This window comes from Phocoena sinus, chromosome 2, assembly GCF_008692025.1.
Source record: "Phocoena sinus isolate mPhoSin1 chromosome 2, mPhoSin1.pri, whole genome shotgun sequence".
NCBI classification, from domain to species: Eukaryota; Metazoa; Chordata; class Mammalia; order Artiodactyla; family Phocoenidae; genus Phocoena; species Phocoena sinus.
This window is the reverse complement of record NC_045764.1, coordinates 58,305,995-58,322,536: the sequence shown is the minus strand read 5'-3', so window position 1 is coordinate 58,322,536 and position 16,542 is coordinate 58,305,995. Positions and strand designations below refer to the sequence as shown.

General features: G+C 43.1%; 1 protein-coding gene across 2 annotated transcripts in view; it reads left to right on the top strand.

The window, feature by feature from the left end:
- Positions 1–4,062: 4,062 nt before the first annotated feature.
- Positions 4,063–16,542, top strand: part of WDR61 (WD repeat domain 61) — a 20,368-nt gene continuing 7,888 nt past the window's right edge. Inside the window, exons 1-7 of one of the 2 annotated variants that reach the window (XM_032622418.1) lie at positions 4,063–4,110; positions 7,826–7,876; positions 8,570–8,597; positions 10,715–10,820; positions 11,196–11,368; positions 15,570–15,718; positions 15,938–16,031. In XM_032622418.1, coding sequence (XP_032478309.1) covers positions 7,865–7,876; positions 8,570–8,597; positions 10,715–10,820; positions 11,196–11,368; positions 15,570–15,718; positions 15,938–16,031 — 562 coding nt within the window. In that variant the 5' untranslated portion in view covers positions 4,063–4,110; positions 7,826–7,864. The other variant, XM_032622419.1, reaches the window with a different exon arrangement.

Here is a 16,542-nt window from a genome sequence, read left to right as displayed (position 1 = left end):
TCAGAGATGCAAATGCCCTTAGCTGTCCAGGGAACCAGTGAAGGAAGGAGACCTTGGGACTTTCAGGGCCTTCCTGAAGGTGAACTGTGTGTTTATGACTTTCCAGAAAATAATTGTAAGAGTAATAATAGCGGACATTTATTGAGTGTTTACTATGTGCCAGGCACTGTTCTAAGCACTTTACATATGTTAACTCTTTTAATCATCATTATCAACCTAAAAGGAAGGTACCATGATTATCCCCAATTTAGAGATAAAGGAATGAAGCCCAGTGAGGTTACATAATTTACCCAGAGCTGCAGAGTGGAGCAGACAAGATTGAACCCAGGCATTCCGACCCTAGAGCCCAAGTTGTTTAATCCCTATTTGCCCAACCTGAAAACAAGAAGGGCCTGGGAGACTGTTGGTGGGAGCAAGGAAGACAGAAGGAGGTGCAAGTTGATCCTAGAGTGGCAGAGTCTTTGGGGGTGGAGTGAGGGGAGTGGCCATAGGCGGAGAGGGCACCATGTGACGAGCTGCAGCCTACAGAACGCACAGGAGAAGGGAGAACAGCAAGGGGGAGAGTTGGGGTCAGCTGTGGGAGCCAGTGGGGAGCCTGGGATGAACCGCAGAAAGGTGGGGTGGGGGTCCTGACATCAGGCTTTGCCAGATGGGGTTCAGAGGAGGACCGCAGGGAGCCCATGTGGAGTTCCTTGAGAGACCCACACGGGGCAGACACAGCCCGCAGACGCCTACCCCTCTGCCTGTGCTGAGCAGAAAGCAGGACCTACACCTGCGCCCCACTCCACACCCACTGACTCTCGTGTTTTCTAGGAAGTCAACGAAGGCTTCCTGGAACTGGAGCAGAAGTAGCCCTTCCTCTCAAGGAGGTGGTGAGCTCCCTGTCTTTGGAAGTGTGCAACCAGAGGCCGGATGACTCCATGATGGGTTTTCTAGAGGAAGATAGGTGTGGGGTAGACCCTAAAGGCTCCTTCCCTTCTGAAATGCTCAGACCTGTGACTCTGAGTGAAGGGAAGAGGTATAGAGTGGAGAGGAGAGGAGTCAAGGGTAAGTCCTCGGACACTGTGACCTTGTATCACTCTACTTATCTCAGCCTCTTTCTGGGTCTGACTGGCTGGAAAGCCAGTGAGCCACTCTCTGGGAACAGCTCTATCCCTGCAGGGCTGCTGCCCTTCAGGGTGGGCCTCCTTGTGCTCTGCAGAGCTTTTCAGGGCAGGCTATACACCTGAGTTATTTCACAGTGAGCTTGGATTTTTCACTTGATTTTATTCTAAAATTCTTTCCACCCCTCCTGATCTGTAGGATCACAACTTACAGATATTTAAATGTCATGCAGTTGCATTGGCAATTCTCTCTAGATTTGCTTTGCAACAGGCTTTTGAAGGATCTGTGATTTTTGGTAGAAAATAATGCTATCTTTATTTTCTTTAACCTCTAACTAGAATTTAATGTTTCCTTTAATAATGAATGTAGGCAATAAACCCTGAAAGTATAAGCAGTAGCAGTGGCTTTGTCGCCAAGACAAATCACAGATATTTTCCTATCGCATTACAGCTGTTGCAGATCACTTGAAATATTGTTTATGCATATTGCCACTTTGAAATTACAGAAGTTATTAGACCTGCTGCGTTCATAAAGAAGCACATATACTACTATTTCACAAGTATTTTGATAACTATTTTGATATAATTGGTTTCCTCTGTAATCCTATGTGTTTTGTTTTGATGCATTTAAAAACATTATGCTGAGACTTCATGCGATGCCAAAGATGTTCATGGCACAAAAAAGGCCAGTTATCCTTGCTTCACAGTCCTGACACTAAGGCCGATGACCTCATGTGCCTGGCACTCTAGGGGTGCTTTAGAGGTGAAAGCAGGTGCACAATACATCCTTTTTGAATGAATGATTTGGAGTTCCTATCACAATTATAGAACTATAGAGCTGGAAAGTCTTTAGAAAGCCTTTACTGCAATGATTTTCAAACTTCTTGGTCACAACCCACAGCAGGAAATACATTTTCCTGTGTGATCCATTACCTGCCTATGTGAAACAAGTTGTTAAATAAAATATGACGTATCTTTAAGTGCATGATACACTCTTACAACTTCTATTTTTTTAATCTATTATATTTCTTTTTTGAGAGATGATTAATTGAATTTTCATTCAGAACAACTATAATGGCTGACAAAAATTGAATTAATACCCAGAACAATTTGCTTCAATTGGAAATTAATAGTAGCAGATTTGGAAGCAAGCAAACAGAAGGCAGAAAGCCTTAGTATTCTGACAACAGATAAAAGGCATAAAAGTGATCAGTGTGCTCTCAGAATAATTTAGAGGTGAAATATTTACAGTTAATGTGCAGGGAAAAAAATAACCCACATAAGCCCAAATCACACAAATTAAAATTCATTTAACTATATAGTTGTAAGCATTTTTTTTAGACAAAATTTCACCATTCTTAAAGTAGGAGTATTCAAAAATACTTCTTTATATAAGCTAAGAGTAAGTAAAGATGGCCCAATTATCCTGGTTAGGGAGAGATCACATAATAATCAGTCTATATTCAAAATCCAGAGAAACCCACAAACTCTGCCAATAAAAATAAAGGGGCAAAAACTAAGACTGGCCAAAACTGGCAATCAGTTGCACAGGGAGGCAGTGGATCACTCCTCACTTCACTGCTAAAAGCCATTGCACTGGGGACCGACGTTAAGTCCTTTCTACACTTTAGGAACCTGGATGCCAGCCATTACAGGGCCCGATTTCTGTGAACCAAGTTCTGTGGAATTTGCCTGAACACTGGGGTCCACTCAGCACTTAGGTCAAAGTGATAGGAATTACCTCCGGTTTCAAGACAAGCTTCCTGGCCTGAGGATATAATTTGTACATTCTTCCTTAGCTTCAGAGGCAAATGCCCTGTGGTCAAACAGATCCAGAATGGTTGCAGGGATAACTTGACTTTTACAAGATGCCACATAAGACTTTTGACAATTCAAGGTAAGTCTTGAAGCCTGCTCACTTTGACCCAAATTTTCTAAACCCATGACATGCAGGGGATCCACTGCGGCTGGATGAAGTTTCCATGGACAGAGGTGTCACTGAAGGGATGACTGAGGACCAGAGAATGGCCCTGGGAGACTCGTGAGCGTATTCAGCAAATTTCTGGGCCACACAGCCTCCTCAGAAAGACCTCAAAGATGAACTTTATCCAGTTGTATGGATAACAGATATACGGTTTAACAGTTTCCTGAAATCATCATAGAACTCAAGATGGTCCTAATAAACTAGATACTGGGAAACTCTAACTTGGAGTGGGGGTGGAGATAGGGTAAGAGTACGTGGATACTTCAGAGGGTTGCATTCACTGTGACTATATTATCATCACGTCCTACTAGAATCTTTTTGGACTTCTAAACCAGTTTTAATCAGGAGAGACTGTACTCTCTCCCACGACTAGCTGAAAGAAGGCTTAACCCTTCAGGGGCCGCCCCCAGACATTCCGCTCCCCCAAACATCTGTTCCCTCCTGCCCAGAGAGCCTTGGGCAGTGACCAGCAGCCAGGAGCAGCCGGGCGGCTTTGCGAGGATGGGGGGGCGTGCCTCCACCCTTCCATCGCCTTGTTTTAAAATGCTGGTCGCGACCTAATAAACTTGATATCCGTCACAGTAACAGGTTGTGACTTGCAGTTTGAAAAACAAAGCTGTATTTCACTGAAAATTTTTTGAAGCAACAGAACTCTTGCAGTCATCATGTGTAGTTTAATCTTAAACTACAAATGAAGAGACTGGAACCCAAACGGCCAAGAGCTCAGCTGCTAAAACCTAAAACTGCGCTTCCGGAAGCAGGTTCCCAGGGGCCCCGCCCCCCGGGGGAAACCAGCGTGACCTGGGCGTAGCCTCTTTCCCCCTCTACCCTCCTACCCTCCTAACCTCCTCCTCGTCCGCCCCGTTCGCGGCGTAGCGACGGCAGGGGGCGCTGCGGCATGCACCGGCGCCCTGGGGACCAGCGAGATGCCCCGCCCCTTCGTGAGCTCATCGCCGCGCGTCGCGGTCGCGCAGAGACTGGCGTCAGACGAGCCGTAGGGCAGTGCAGCCGGGCAGTGAAGCGGTGAGTTGGTCCGCGCAGCCGATGGGGATGGCAGCCGCTAACCGCCCGGGCTGGAGGGCGGGTGAGCGAGGGTGGGCCCGAGGCTGCCTCTAAGAGGGTTTGCTCAGGAATGCTCTAGGCTGCGGGGCCCGAGGGTAGTGGCTTCCATGACTCCATTTATCCTGGTTGCCTCTCGACGTGCGGGGCCTAAGGGGAGAGGGTAGGTTGCCTCATCTTGCATCCTGAGGGTGTTCTGTGCAGCCTCGAGATTAGGGCTGCTTTCTCTGCAGTAAAGGTCTCAGTGTCCATAGACGGAACGACTGTCTTAACCGAAGTTTTCCAGTGGTGGGCCACGCTGTCTTGTTAGGTAGCGAGCTGGACAGGTACAAGCACAGGCCGAGTTATCTTTACTTCAAGTACCATGTAGTGTTATGGGTTACTGACCTGCCTGAGTACTTTAATAGGGACATGTGTAAAGGTCTTTAGAAACACTGAGGAGGGAGCAATGAATTCTGCCTAGGAAGTGGGAGGAAAGTTCTCTAAAGAGAGAAGGTAGCAAGAGAGGGCTTTGGGGTCCTCTTAGCTCTTAAATTATTAGAGGATAAGAAACTGATGTAAGAAGTAGTGTATCTTGGTGGCCTATACTATAGCTTGTATCCACCTTCTACTGTCAGACTAACCTTAGGAAGCTTCCTTAACCTCTCTTGAGTCTCACTTTCCTTATCAGGAAGGTAGAGGTGATAATAAGAATATCTACTAAGTGGGGTGAGAGGGTTCAGTGAGCTAACGTAAAACAGAGCCTGACTCATGGTACATCCTCAAACGTGCATTCATTGATAGAAGCACACCTCTGTCTTGAGGAGGCTGGCTTCATGGAGTTGGCTTCCTGCAAACCTTCCTACTCTTTTGTTTCTCTCTGTTGCAGGGATGTGAGGCAGGTTTTGGAAGGGGAGAGGGCAGGCCTCTGCTTCACTGGGCAGAGGGCTGGTGCCCAAGCAGAGTTGTAATACTGTTCATTTCAGCAAAACTGGCTTGAGCTCCTGCCTGTCTTTCCTACCCTGGCCAAGATCCTGTTCTTGGGTCACAAATTAAGCACTACCAACTTGATTGAGATTTCACAGGCAAAGATTATTTACAGATCGTTTGTTTGTTTTTTCTGTTATCCTTGGAAAACCTTCACGGTAGCCCTTTTGGGTTTACAAATTTAAAGCAAGTAACCTGAACCTGGATGCCTTAGCTGTATGGTCTCCTCTGTCGATGGATAGAATTGAGGGGGCCATGAACTTGGATGAGAAGAAAAATTGCATCCTTATGTTCTCTAACCTCTAACTGAAATTTAGCGTTTCTTTCGATTATGAATGTTGTCAACAAACCACAGTATTGACAGGTTGACTTTGTCACCAATAGAAATTACAGATATTTTCATATCTTAGCATACTGTGTAAGCTCATGACAACTTTGAAATTACGGTAGTTATTAGACTTGCTGCTAGATCTTGTTATGTAATGTGTAAACTAAGAATCACATATGTTATGCTATCACAAATTTAATTTTTGTATTTGGTAAAATTTTATTTCGGTACACAGTTGATCTTTATTCTCAGCTTCTGTATTTGCAAATTCATCTACATGCTAAAATTTATTTGTAGGCCCTAAGTCAGTACTTGCAGTGCTTTTGCGGTCTTTCTTGGACATGTGTGAGGTGGTGAAAATTTTGAGTCAACTGACACACATTCTCAGCTGCAGTTGAACAAGGAAACATTCTGCCTTCTTGCTTCAGTTCTCATGCTATAAACAAGTGTCTTGTTTTCAGTCTGTTAGTGCCATGATTTTTGGATTTTTGTGCTTTTATTGGTGATTTCAGTGTTTAAAATGGCCCCCCCAAGCACAGTGCTAAAGTACTCTTAGTGCTCCTAAGTGCAGGAAGACTGTGATGTGCCTTATGGAGAAAACACACGTGTAGATAAACTTCATATAGGCAAGCATTTTGGTGCTGTTAGCCGTAAGTTCAATATTAATGAATTACCAACGTAAAATAACCTGTCTTTATTATTTTAATAGACCTTTATTGGAGTATAATTGCTTCACAATACTGTGTTAGTTTCTGTTGTACACCAAAGTGAATCAGCCATATGCGTACATGTGTCCCCATATCCCCTCCCTCCTGAGCCTCCCTCCCACCCTCCCTATCCCACCCCTCTAGGTCATTGCAAAGCGCTGAGCTGATCTCCCTGTGCTATGCTGCTGCTTCCCACTAGCTATTTTACATTCAGTAGTGTATATATTTCGATGCTACTCTCACTTCGCCCCAGCTTCCCCCTCCCACCCCGTGTCCTCAAGTCCATTCTCTATGTCTGCATCTTTATTCCTGCCCTGCAACTAGGTTCATCAGTACCTTTTTTTTTTTCTTAGATTCCATATATATGTGTTAGCATATAGTATTTGTTTTTCTCTTTATGACTTCATTCTGTATGACAGACTCTAGGTCCATCCACCTCACTACAAATAACTCAGTTTCATTTCTTTTTATGGCTGAGTAATATTCCATTGTATATATGTGCCACATCTTCTTTATCCATTCATCTGTCGATGGACACTTAGGTTGCTTCCATGTCCTGGCTATTGTAAATAGTGCTGCAGTGAACATTGTGGTACATGTCTCTTTTTGAATTATGGTTTTCTCAGGGTATATGCCCAGCAGTGGGATTGCTGGGTCATATGGTAGTTCTGTTTTTAGTTTTTTAAGGAACCTCCATACTGTTTTCCATAATGGTGGTGTCAGTTTACATTCCCACCAACAGTGCAGGAGGGTTCCCTTTTCACCACACCCTTTCCAGCGGTTATTGTTTCTAGATGTTTTGATAATAGCTATTCTGACCGTCGTGAGGTGATACCTCATTGTAGTTTTGAGAAACATGCATAAAACAAAGTTACGTATTGTTCGGTTACCAAAAATATTATCAGAGTCTTGCAGGAACCTAATGCAGTGTCTCCCTTAGGAGCAATGGATCAGTCAGTGTTCACTAATTCGGTGTTCAGTGATGTTATAGAACATAACTGCCTGGAATAACAAGAATGGGCCATACTTGGTTTCCTTTCTAATCCTATGTATTTTATTTTATGTATTTAAAAACATCCTGAGAAGGGGTTTATAGGCTTTACAAGGCTGCTAGAGGGTCTATAGCACACACAAAAAAGATTGAGAACTCTTATTATAGCCTGAGAAATTAAATCTATTCCTATGGTTAAGTTTGTGTTTAGCTGAGCTAAGTCCTTAAAGACTTCAGCACCTTTTGGGAGACATGTGTCTCCCTCTAGCTCATGTCCTCATTTACATGCCTGCTGGCTCTTATAGGCATTTTTGGCTGAGATCCCCACACGAACTCTAAGAACTTTGCTCCCCCATATTTACTTGTTGAGTTTTGAATAAATAAAATTTTAAATTAAAAGGTCCTGTGGTTTTTATCTCTCTGAAGAGCAGCAAAGGAGGGAGACTGGTCCCTCTCTGTAGTCAACTTGAGGAGAAGAAAACATGAGAGGTGATAGATATTAGTTGAGAAAGAAGTCCGTGCCACCTGGTAGGGCTTGTGAAGGGGGCCCCTGGGACTGATCCACAGAAGAGTGTCCGGGCAACTCTGCCAAAGAGTTGTCTTATTTTCTTGATCAAGGGGAACCTTCTATAGCCCCCTCTGTCCTGATGACACCCCCTTACTGAAACCCTGGTATTGTTTCCACAGAGCTGTCTGGCCTTTAGCCCTTCATCCTTGGTTAAGGAAATGACCAACCAGGTAAGGCCTATGGAGAGAAAGAATATCAGTGGGTCTCTTTGGCAGGTTCGAGCCCAGTACGTTGTCTGGGTGTGTAGTCAGAAAACTAGCATCTGATTCCTGCTCTTCTGAAGAGTAGGGTGACCCTGGGCATCTAGTCACCAGAGGGGTAGGTGGCACTAGTAAAATGCACAACGCTAAGAGGAGGATTATTTTATCTAAGTCTATACCACAGTTTACAAAGGCATTGAGGAAGCTTAAAAGAATTTGTACACAAAAACGAGAAAGAAACAAAGATCAGAAAAGGAGAAACATATCTTTGTAATAAAATTAGGGACAGAGTTAACAGGTTATGCAGACTGTGGTTTTATACAGCTGCAAACTGGACTCTGAGCTTCCTGGTGATCAGAGCAGGAAAAAACACATAATTTATTACTCTCCTTTTTGGGTTGGTAATAGTGGTTAGGGAGAAGAGACTATAGTTTGTCTAAAATTAAAGAACTAATTTTTTTCTGGTATGACTCTACAAACCTTGCATGAGCAGGAATCAAGGAGCTCCTAAGAGATCAGGCAGGGGAAGTAGCTAACACTGTGGTGACTATATCTACCGGGGGGGCAGGGCGGTGAGTTGGGTGCCAGGCGGTGTTTTAGGGAAGGGATGGGACACATCTGAAATCTGACCGTTGGTTTAATGTGTCTTCTGTTCTTTTTTAGTACAGTATTCTCTTCAAACAAGAGCAAGGTAAGCAGCTAGCCTGTTCAAGCAAATTTACCTATGAAAAACTGTTGTCCCTGGCGTAAGGTTTTTGTCATGCTGACCAGACATGCAGTTTCCAGCTGTACTCTGCAGAAACATTGGCAGAAGCAGCTGAAAACAAGTACACTTAAAAACAACAGCAACAACAAAAACCAAGCCACTAACTTAAAAGAAAAAGCAGGAGTCAAATGACAGACAGGAGAACTCCAGGCTGAGGAAAGCTTCCCACCTGAGGAACTCTGAGCTTCCCAGCTATCAAAGTGAAAGAAGGAAACGCTTTGAGTCTCAGAAACCTGTTAGTGCCACAGCTCATCTGGGGAGGTAAACTTGAGCTTGGCCCTGAACTCAGAAGTTCTCTTGGGGGTTTTTAGTCGGGCTCCTTCATTTACAACAAGTGCAGGGACTCTCACAGAGGACCTTTGACCCTCAATGAAAGTGAAGGATATAGTAACAGCGAGGTGAATTTCTGTCAAGACTACTGAGTGTGGGGGGTGGGCTGGGGGCTGTGCGGCGGAGGCAGTGGTGGGAATGGGAGCAGGAGGCAGGTCAGAGTTCAGTCTGGAAAGGTAATTGGCCAGTGATAGTGGACTTCATACCTGAAAAGGAGTATGTGCCTGGACTATTCATGTGTATCCCATTTCTCCACCACAGCCTGGATGAGTTAGGTAAAGCCTGGAGGAATTTGTGGAATGCGTAATAAAAGCTCTTCCACTTTAAGTAGGTGACATTTAGGTAGTCTAAAGTTTAAGCCAAAAGCATTCTTTCAGGTTAGCTAGCATAGGTAACTAGTAGCTAGTCAGGCATGCCAGTCAGCTACCTTGTATGCAGCGAATGCCATCCAGCTGGCAAGCTAGCAGGCTTGGGTCGGGTGGGGATTGTAACGGAAGCCATGTATGTAACTCACAGCTGTTTAAGTTGAATGCCCTTGTATTCATATCTTGGAAAGGTGTTCCTGGAGAAATGCTGCCAGGTATGAAGAAAGCCACCTTGTGCACTTGTCACATTTATATTCCTGCACCAGGTCTGCAGACCCACCGGCATGGCCTGCCAGATATGCAGCTTAAAGACTTAGAATTTAAAGTGGACGTTAGTTAATAGAGAGGTTGGGTTTGAATCCCAGTTCTGCCTCTTCTTTTTTTTTTTTTTTTTTTTTTTTTTTTATAAATTTATTTATTCATTTATTTATTTTTGGCTGTGTTGGGTCTTCGTTTCTGTGCGAGGGCTTTCTCTAGTTGTGGCAAGCGGGGGTCACTCTTCATCGCGGTGCGCGGGCCTCTCACTGTCGCGGCCTCTCTTGCTGCGGAGCACAGGCTCCAGACGCGCAGAGCTCAGTATTTGTAGCTCACGGGCCCAGCTGCTCCGCGGCACGTGGGATCCTCCCAGACCAGGGCTCGAACCCGTGTCCCCTGCCTTGGCAGGCAGACTCTCAACCACTGCGCCACCAGGGAAGCCCAGTTCTGCCTCTTCTTAGCTTTTGACTTCTGGTGAGCTACTAGGCTTCTCTAAGCCTCTGATTCCGTATCTGTAAAATGAAAATACTATTCACAGTACCTATTTCATAGGGTTGTTGTGGCTGAGGTAATACTTATAAAAGGATTAAAGTAATAACTGGCCCATTAAACATAATAGACATTGTGGCAAAAGGCAACTCATGTGTGGAAGCTGCTTTAGTTCTTTATTTTCAGACCTGTACTGTTTACAGTTGACCTGCCTACTGGTTTCCAAGGATCTCTAAGAAATAACTCTTAATCAACTTTAGATCTCTTTTTGGGGTGGGTTTCACTTTAGCTAAGTGAGAGCCATTCCAAACTAATGCATGTTGGACAGCATGCTAAAGTAGAAAGGACATTGGATTACTCTGGTACTGCTGCCCCACCTGGTAACCTGTGATTAGGGGCAAGTAGCTTCTTCAGAACCTCCAGTTTTCATATCTGCCTCCACACTTATAATAAAAGCTGTATGAGAAAGCAGTTTGCAAAACAATAAAATGATACAGGTAGATATTACCTCAGAATTGTTGTAACAGTATTTCAGCTTCCTCTTAGCACATTCAGTTTAGAAGTTGCATGAAGACTTTTAAAATGAAGCGCTTTCCATTCTAGCCCATGATGATGCCATTTGGTCAGTTGCCTGGGGGACAAACAAGAAAGAAAACTCTGAGGCAGTGGTCACAGGATCCCTGGATGACCTGGTGAAGGTCTGGAAATGGTGAGTGCCCTCCCCTCTAACATGCAGCCTTGGAAATTGGGGTTTTTACTTCTGGGCTCCCAAATTGCAATCAGAGAAGTATTAACTGTTTTCTGAGCAAGAAAGCAATAGTAGTATGGTGGTATACAAAGGCAGATTCTTTTTCTCTCACTCGTTTTCCTGTTATTCGCTGTTCAGGCCCTATAGTTTAAGAAAAAAAAAAAAATCTCATGGCTAAAAGTTGGCTGCATTTGGTGTTCTGTGGCTCTTGATTTCCTCTCTGATTCTGCTTTTCACAGACCATTGGTAATGCATACTTACAGGGGCCCAGAATTTCAGATGCCAGGTACAATGTGTTGTGTGTGAAGAAATCCATTTCTCTGTCCCCCATTGAAGGCGTGATGAGAAGCTGGACCTACAGTGGAGTCTGGAGGGCCATCAGCTGGGTGTGGTGTCTGTGGACATCAGCCACACCCTGCCCATTGCTGCGTCCAGTTCTCTTGATGCTCATATTCGTCTCTGGGACTTGGAAAACGGCAAACAGATAAAGTCTATAGATGCAGGACCTGGTAAGAGTTTTACTCTTAGAGAAGATACTAGAGGTTTACAATCCCTTTTTGAAACCTTTAGGGATAGATGTATTTTACAGTTCAGAATTTTTTGGATTTGAGACTGGTAATATGGGTGCATGAACTGTATGTCATGTAATACCTTCAGTGGGGCTGGGGGCAGCACTCTAATCAAATACTGATACCTCAGCGACTAAACATGAGTATTTACACTAAGAGAGGTACATACAGGCTATAAATAGCCTTACATCAGTTCAGGTCAGGTTTTATTACCAAATGAATTTTGGTACTAAAATTATTTTTTTAAACTTACAGTTTTCATCGCCTTTGGGTTTCAGAATTGCTGATTTGGGATTGTGGACTTGTGTTTAAATGGTCCAGAGGTCCTCTGTTTGCTATATTCTGAATTGATACATTCACTGCCTTATAGAGGTCTAGAACATAAAGCACTGTGTCCTCATAGATCTGTATCATGGTAATCTCTACTAATTATGATTAAAGTGCCTGTTTCTAGTATATGACAGATATATGAAACTTCTAAAGAAACAAATCCATTGTTTGTTTGTTTTTTTAAGTTCTATAGGACAGCATAATCTTGTCCATTAGCCTTGATAAATATCTGAGGTAATGGAAGTTAATGATTTCAGTAGGTTGGATTAATGTGGAACAAGCAACATGACATTTCAGGATTCCTTGTAGCCTTATATTTACTTGTAAATGACCGCATAGCATTCATGAGCAGAGCCTGTTCTACCAGAATAGGTGATGACTGCTAGAGAGTACAGAGAGTCTGGTCCCTCTCTGGCACACCCCTCTGTGGGTTGACTACAGAAGAGCTGCTCAGGGATTTCCTTAACTTAATTCCCTTGATTGGAGGCCCAGGTGGATTTGTCTCCCACTGGTTATGTTCAGTAGACCCTATAGGCTGTACTTATTCTGGAAAGAATGATGGTCCCAGGGTTTTAAGGACTCTGGGTTGTCTGGAAACTGAGTTCATTTCCCCTCAGTGGCAATGTTCCATGTCTCTGATTCTTAACTATTGCAGCTTTTTAAAGAATGCATTATGTCCAATCCCTATTTTGGATCCACTGAATCACAGTTATTGGGGTGTGTGGGCTGGGATATGTATTTGCAAAAAGCTACCCAGACACTCTGACTCCCCAGATGATTGTTTTTGCATGTGTCCTTGCCCTGTTGACATCTCTTACAGAGGACTTGGGTCCCCAAACTAGCCCACAAAGTCTGTTAAGACTCTGCTTTATAGCTGAGAGGAGGAAGAGGCAGATCTGTTGCTGCCCTTTCATCTTGGACACCTAAGCCCTCCCATGACGCCAAGGTCACTGCGTGGTTTTGTGGGCCCCCCCCCACCCCCCCCCCCCCCCCCCCCCGCCCCGGGCACACCACAGCTGAAGAAATGATTACTGGATTGGTTCCAAGGAAAAGGATGGTGTCTGTATCCAACTTGCCTTCCCTGACAAATAGTACCTTAAACTACATACTGGTTCCATGCGTGGCAAATGATCATTGAAAGATTACTGTTAGGAAAGAAAAAAGATACTGAGACGAGTAGAGGGTTGGGTTTATTTTCTTTTTGGATAGGAATATTCCTAAAACTATACCAGACCATTAAACAACAGTTATTTGGGTGAGTAATAAAAGCAAGCATTGCTATTGACAACTAAGGAGCAGCTGAATTGAATTCATCTGAAGGTAAAACTAATAAGTCTAGGTCTAATGAATGTAGGGAAATGGACATTTACATTATACCTATCTTGAAAATATGCCTGGAGAATGTGAAAGAAGGAACAGAAGAAGGAGAAAAAGACAAGAAAGAAAATCTCAGATCCTGAAGAAGAAAGTGAGGAAGTAGAAGAAAGGGAAGATGAAGGGGAAGATCCTCCATTGGGCACCTCACCCATCCTGTAGCTCCAGCAAACTGACATTGAAGAAGAACAAAGGTGGAAGCAGGGGCCTCTCAACAGCAGATGGTTCAAGATGTCCCAGTGTAAAGAAAAGTTACTCTTTTGCTGATGAGGTGGAACTTAGTGATTTATTATGCAAATGTTAAAATAAATTTTAGAGTGCACATTTTAATTGAGGAATAAAAATTCCTTCAATTTTAAGTATAAGGATATTTGCCACTAAAAGTTCTATATTATCAAACAGTTAATAGGCAAATGTAAAAATAATTGAAAAGTGATTTTATTAAACTTCAAGGAATAAAAATCAGATTTTCTAGTAACTATTATTCCTGTAAACAGCTAATTATAATAGGAATAAGAAAACAATCCTGTTAGAATAATGTTTTACTCATTTAGGAGTAAAGATAGATATTAAAAAGCAGTTATTTGAGAGATTGATTAGAAAAGCTTTTTCAGATCTTCTTGGTTAATTGAGCACTTTTGAAGTTAACTTCCTTTTTAAAACAAATATTTCATAAGAAAAGTGATAGAGCTAAATTATTTATTATTACTTTGAATATGTGTGTTAAAATTTGTGAGACGGCTTCCCTGGTGGCACAGTGGTTGAGAGTCCGCCTGCCGATGCAGGGGACACGGGTTCGTGCCCCGGTCCGGGAGGATCCCACATGCCGCAGAGCGGCTGGGCCCGTGAGCCATGGCCGCTGAGCCTGCATGTCCAGAGCCTGTGCTCCGCAACGGGAGAGGCCACAGCAGTGAGAGGCCCGCATACCACAAAAAAAAAAAAAAAAAAAAAAAAATTTGTGAGAGATTTTTATTTTAAAACTCACCCTGGAAAATGGTGCTGACCCATCTGTGCTAGGAGCCCCTGTCTACCATGAGTTAAGCTCAGAGAGGCCTTCACTCTCCCCTGGGCTGAGAAGGGCATGACCTCTTTGAGCCCTGCCCCAGGAATAAGGAGAGTGACATGGGAAGGAGCCTTTCTCTCCTCTCCCTTTGATCTAACAAGCACTGTTTCTGGGCAGGTGCAGGAGGGGCAGGACTTAGGGTACATTCCCATATAAGAGTGGGTATGGGCAAAGGGACCTAGACTAGCACTGGACAACTAGATTATTCCTTGGCCTCTAGGCTCTGACCCCAGAAGCTCCCAAAGCTCTTTGGGGTTGCCTATGAAGAGGTTCCCATGTAGCTGAGAAAAGAAATGCTAAAATATTATCTGTGGTCCAGATGGAAATATAAAGCACATGTGTTTATCCAGGCTGCCCATGAGTCTGGAGACTTTTACACAGAAGCACTGTGATACACAAATAACATTTGAATAGAATGCTTGAAATTAGGCTGTGTGGTATAACTTAAAAACTAGCTGATTTTTTTTTAAACAAGCAGTACCTCTTCCCAGTCCTTATTCTCTGTTAATTTGTGGTAAATACTTTGTCATATTACAGTTTTATATGAGTATTTCTGGTACCTTTTCATTTACTTACAGTTTTATTGAGGTAGACTTTCACCTCTATAATTGCACTCTGAAATTAACCCATTGTAAGTATACAGTTTAACAAGTTTTAGTAAATTTCCTCAGTTGTGCAGCCACCACTCTAATTCGGTTTTAGAACACTTCCATGCCCCACAGAAGTTCCCTCATGCCCATTTATAGTTAATCTGTGCTCCCACCCTCAGCCTCAGGCAACCACTGATCGGCTTTCTGTCCCTATAGTTTTGCCTTTTTGAAAAATTTCACAGAAGTGAAATCGTATTGTCTTATACATCTTCATTCTTTCTTTAGCATAATGTTTTTGAGGTTCATCCATGTTGTAGCATGTATCAGTAGTTGGTTCCTTTTTATTGCTGAGCAGTGAGTATTCCATTATGGGATATTCCCCGTTTTGTTCATCTATTTACCAGTTGATGGACATTTCGATTCTCTCCAGTTTTTTAATATTCTGAGTAATGCTGCTATGAGCATTCAGGTACAAGTCTGTGCGTGGACATGTGTTTTCATTTCTGAGTGGAACTGCTGGGTATCATGGTAAGTGTTTTTACTTAAAGTGTCAAACCGTTTTTCAGAGTAGCTGTACCATTTTATTTTCCTACCAGTGTATGAGGATTTTGGTTTCTCCACATCCTTGCTAACACTTGGTATTGTCCTGTCTATCTACATTTTTAGTAAAAATTTAAGACGCCCTTAAACTAAATTGTTATAGAATTAATATCTTCACAACGTTTTTAAAATTAAAGTCACGTCTTTTCTCACTAGAGTTTTTTCCCTTCTTTTTTCTGTTCAGTGGATGCCTGGACTTTGGCCTTTTCTCCTGATTCCCAGTATCTGGCCACAGGAACTCATGTGGGGAAAGTGAACATTTTTGGTGTGGAAAGTGGGAAAAAGGAATATTCTTTGGACACAAGAGGAAAATTCATTCTTAGTATTGCATATGTAAGGAAACGTTGCTCATTTTTTCTCTCTGATTCTTTCAGTTTACTCTTCTAGCCCATTGTATTCCTTGGTAAGCGTTCTGCATTGCTCTTGTCAGGCAGCTACTGGCATGGTTTGCCAGTCAGCCGGTTAGACCTGCAGCCAGCAGATTGCTTGTGTTTGGTGGGGATGGCTTAACAATATGGAGCTTCAAATGATCTCACTATGTTCTCTGCGCAGAGTCCTGATGGGAAGTATCTGGCCAGTGGAGCCATAGACGGAATCATCAATATTTTTGATATTGCAACCGGGAAACTTCTGCACACGCTGGAAGGTGTGGTTCATCGTTTATTTTGTGCAAACTGGGTTATCAGATCACAAAGGAAGACGTATTCTTTCATTAAAATGCTGCTAAATGGCAAATGAGCATTAGATTTGCAAAACATCAATCTCAGTTGGAGATCTCAAATGCCTCTAAGGTTCAGTTTTGTCACTAGTTATAACCTAGACATGTTAGCTCTTGTACCAGTGTTAAATGCTTTTTTTTGGTGAACAGGCCTTTTTATTTATGTGTTAATATATCCTAGCTATATGAGTGTCTTATTTCTGTCATGTTTGGTTCTCAAGAACTTTGTGATTAGAAAATAACTGCTTTTTGTCAGTAATTTGAAGGTAGATGAAAGTGCTGTGCCTACCCTTTGCACCGATGACCTCTGGGCAGGAGAACTGGGTACTAGAACAGGGGAAGGGTTGGAGGGCGACTTCTACTCTGTATTCTTTTGTACTATTCTGAATTCTAACCAAGAGAATATATTACCTCTTCAGTGTATCCTTTACCCTACAAC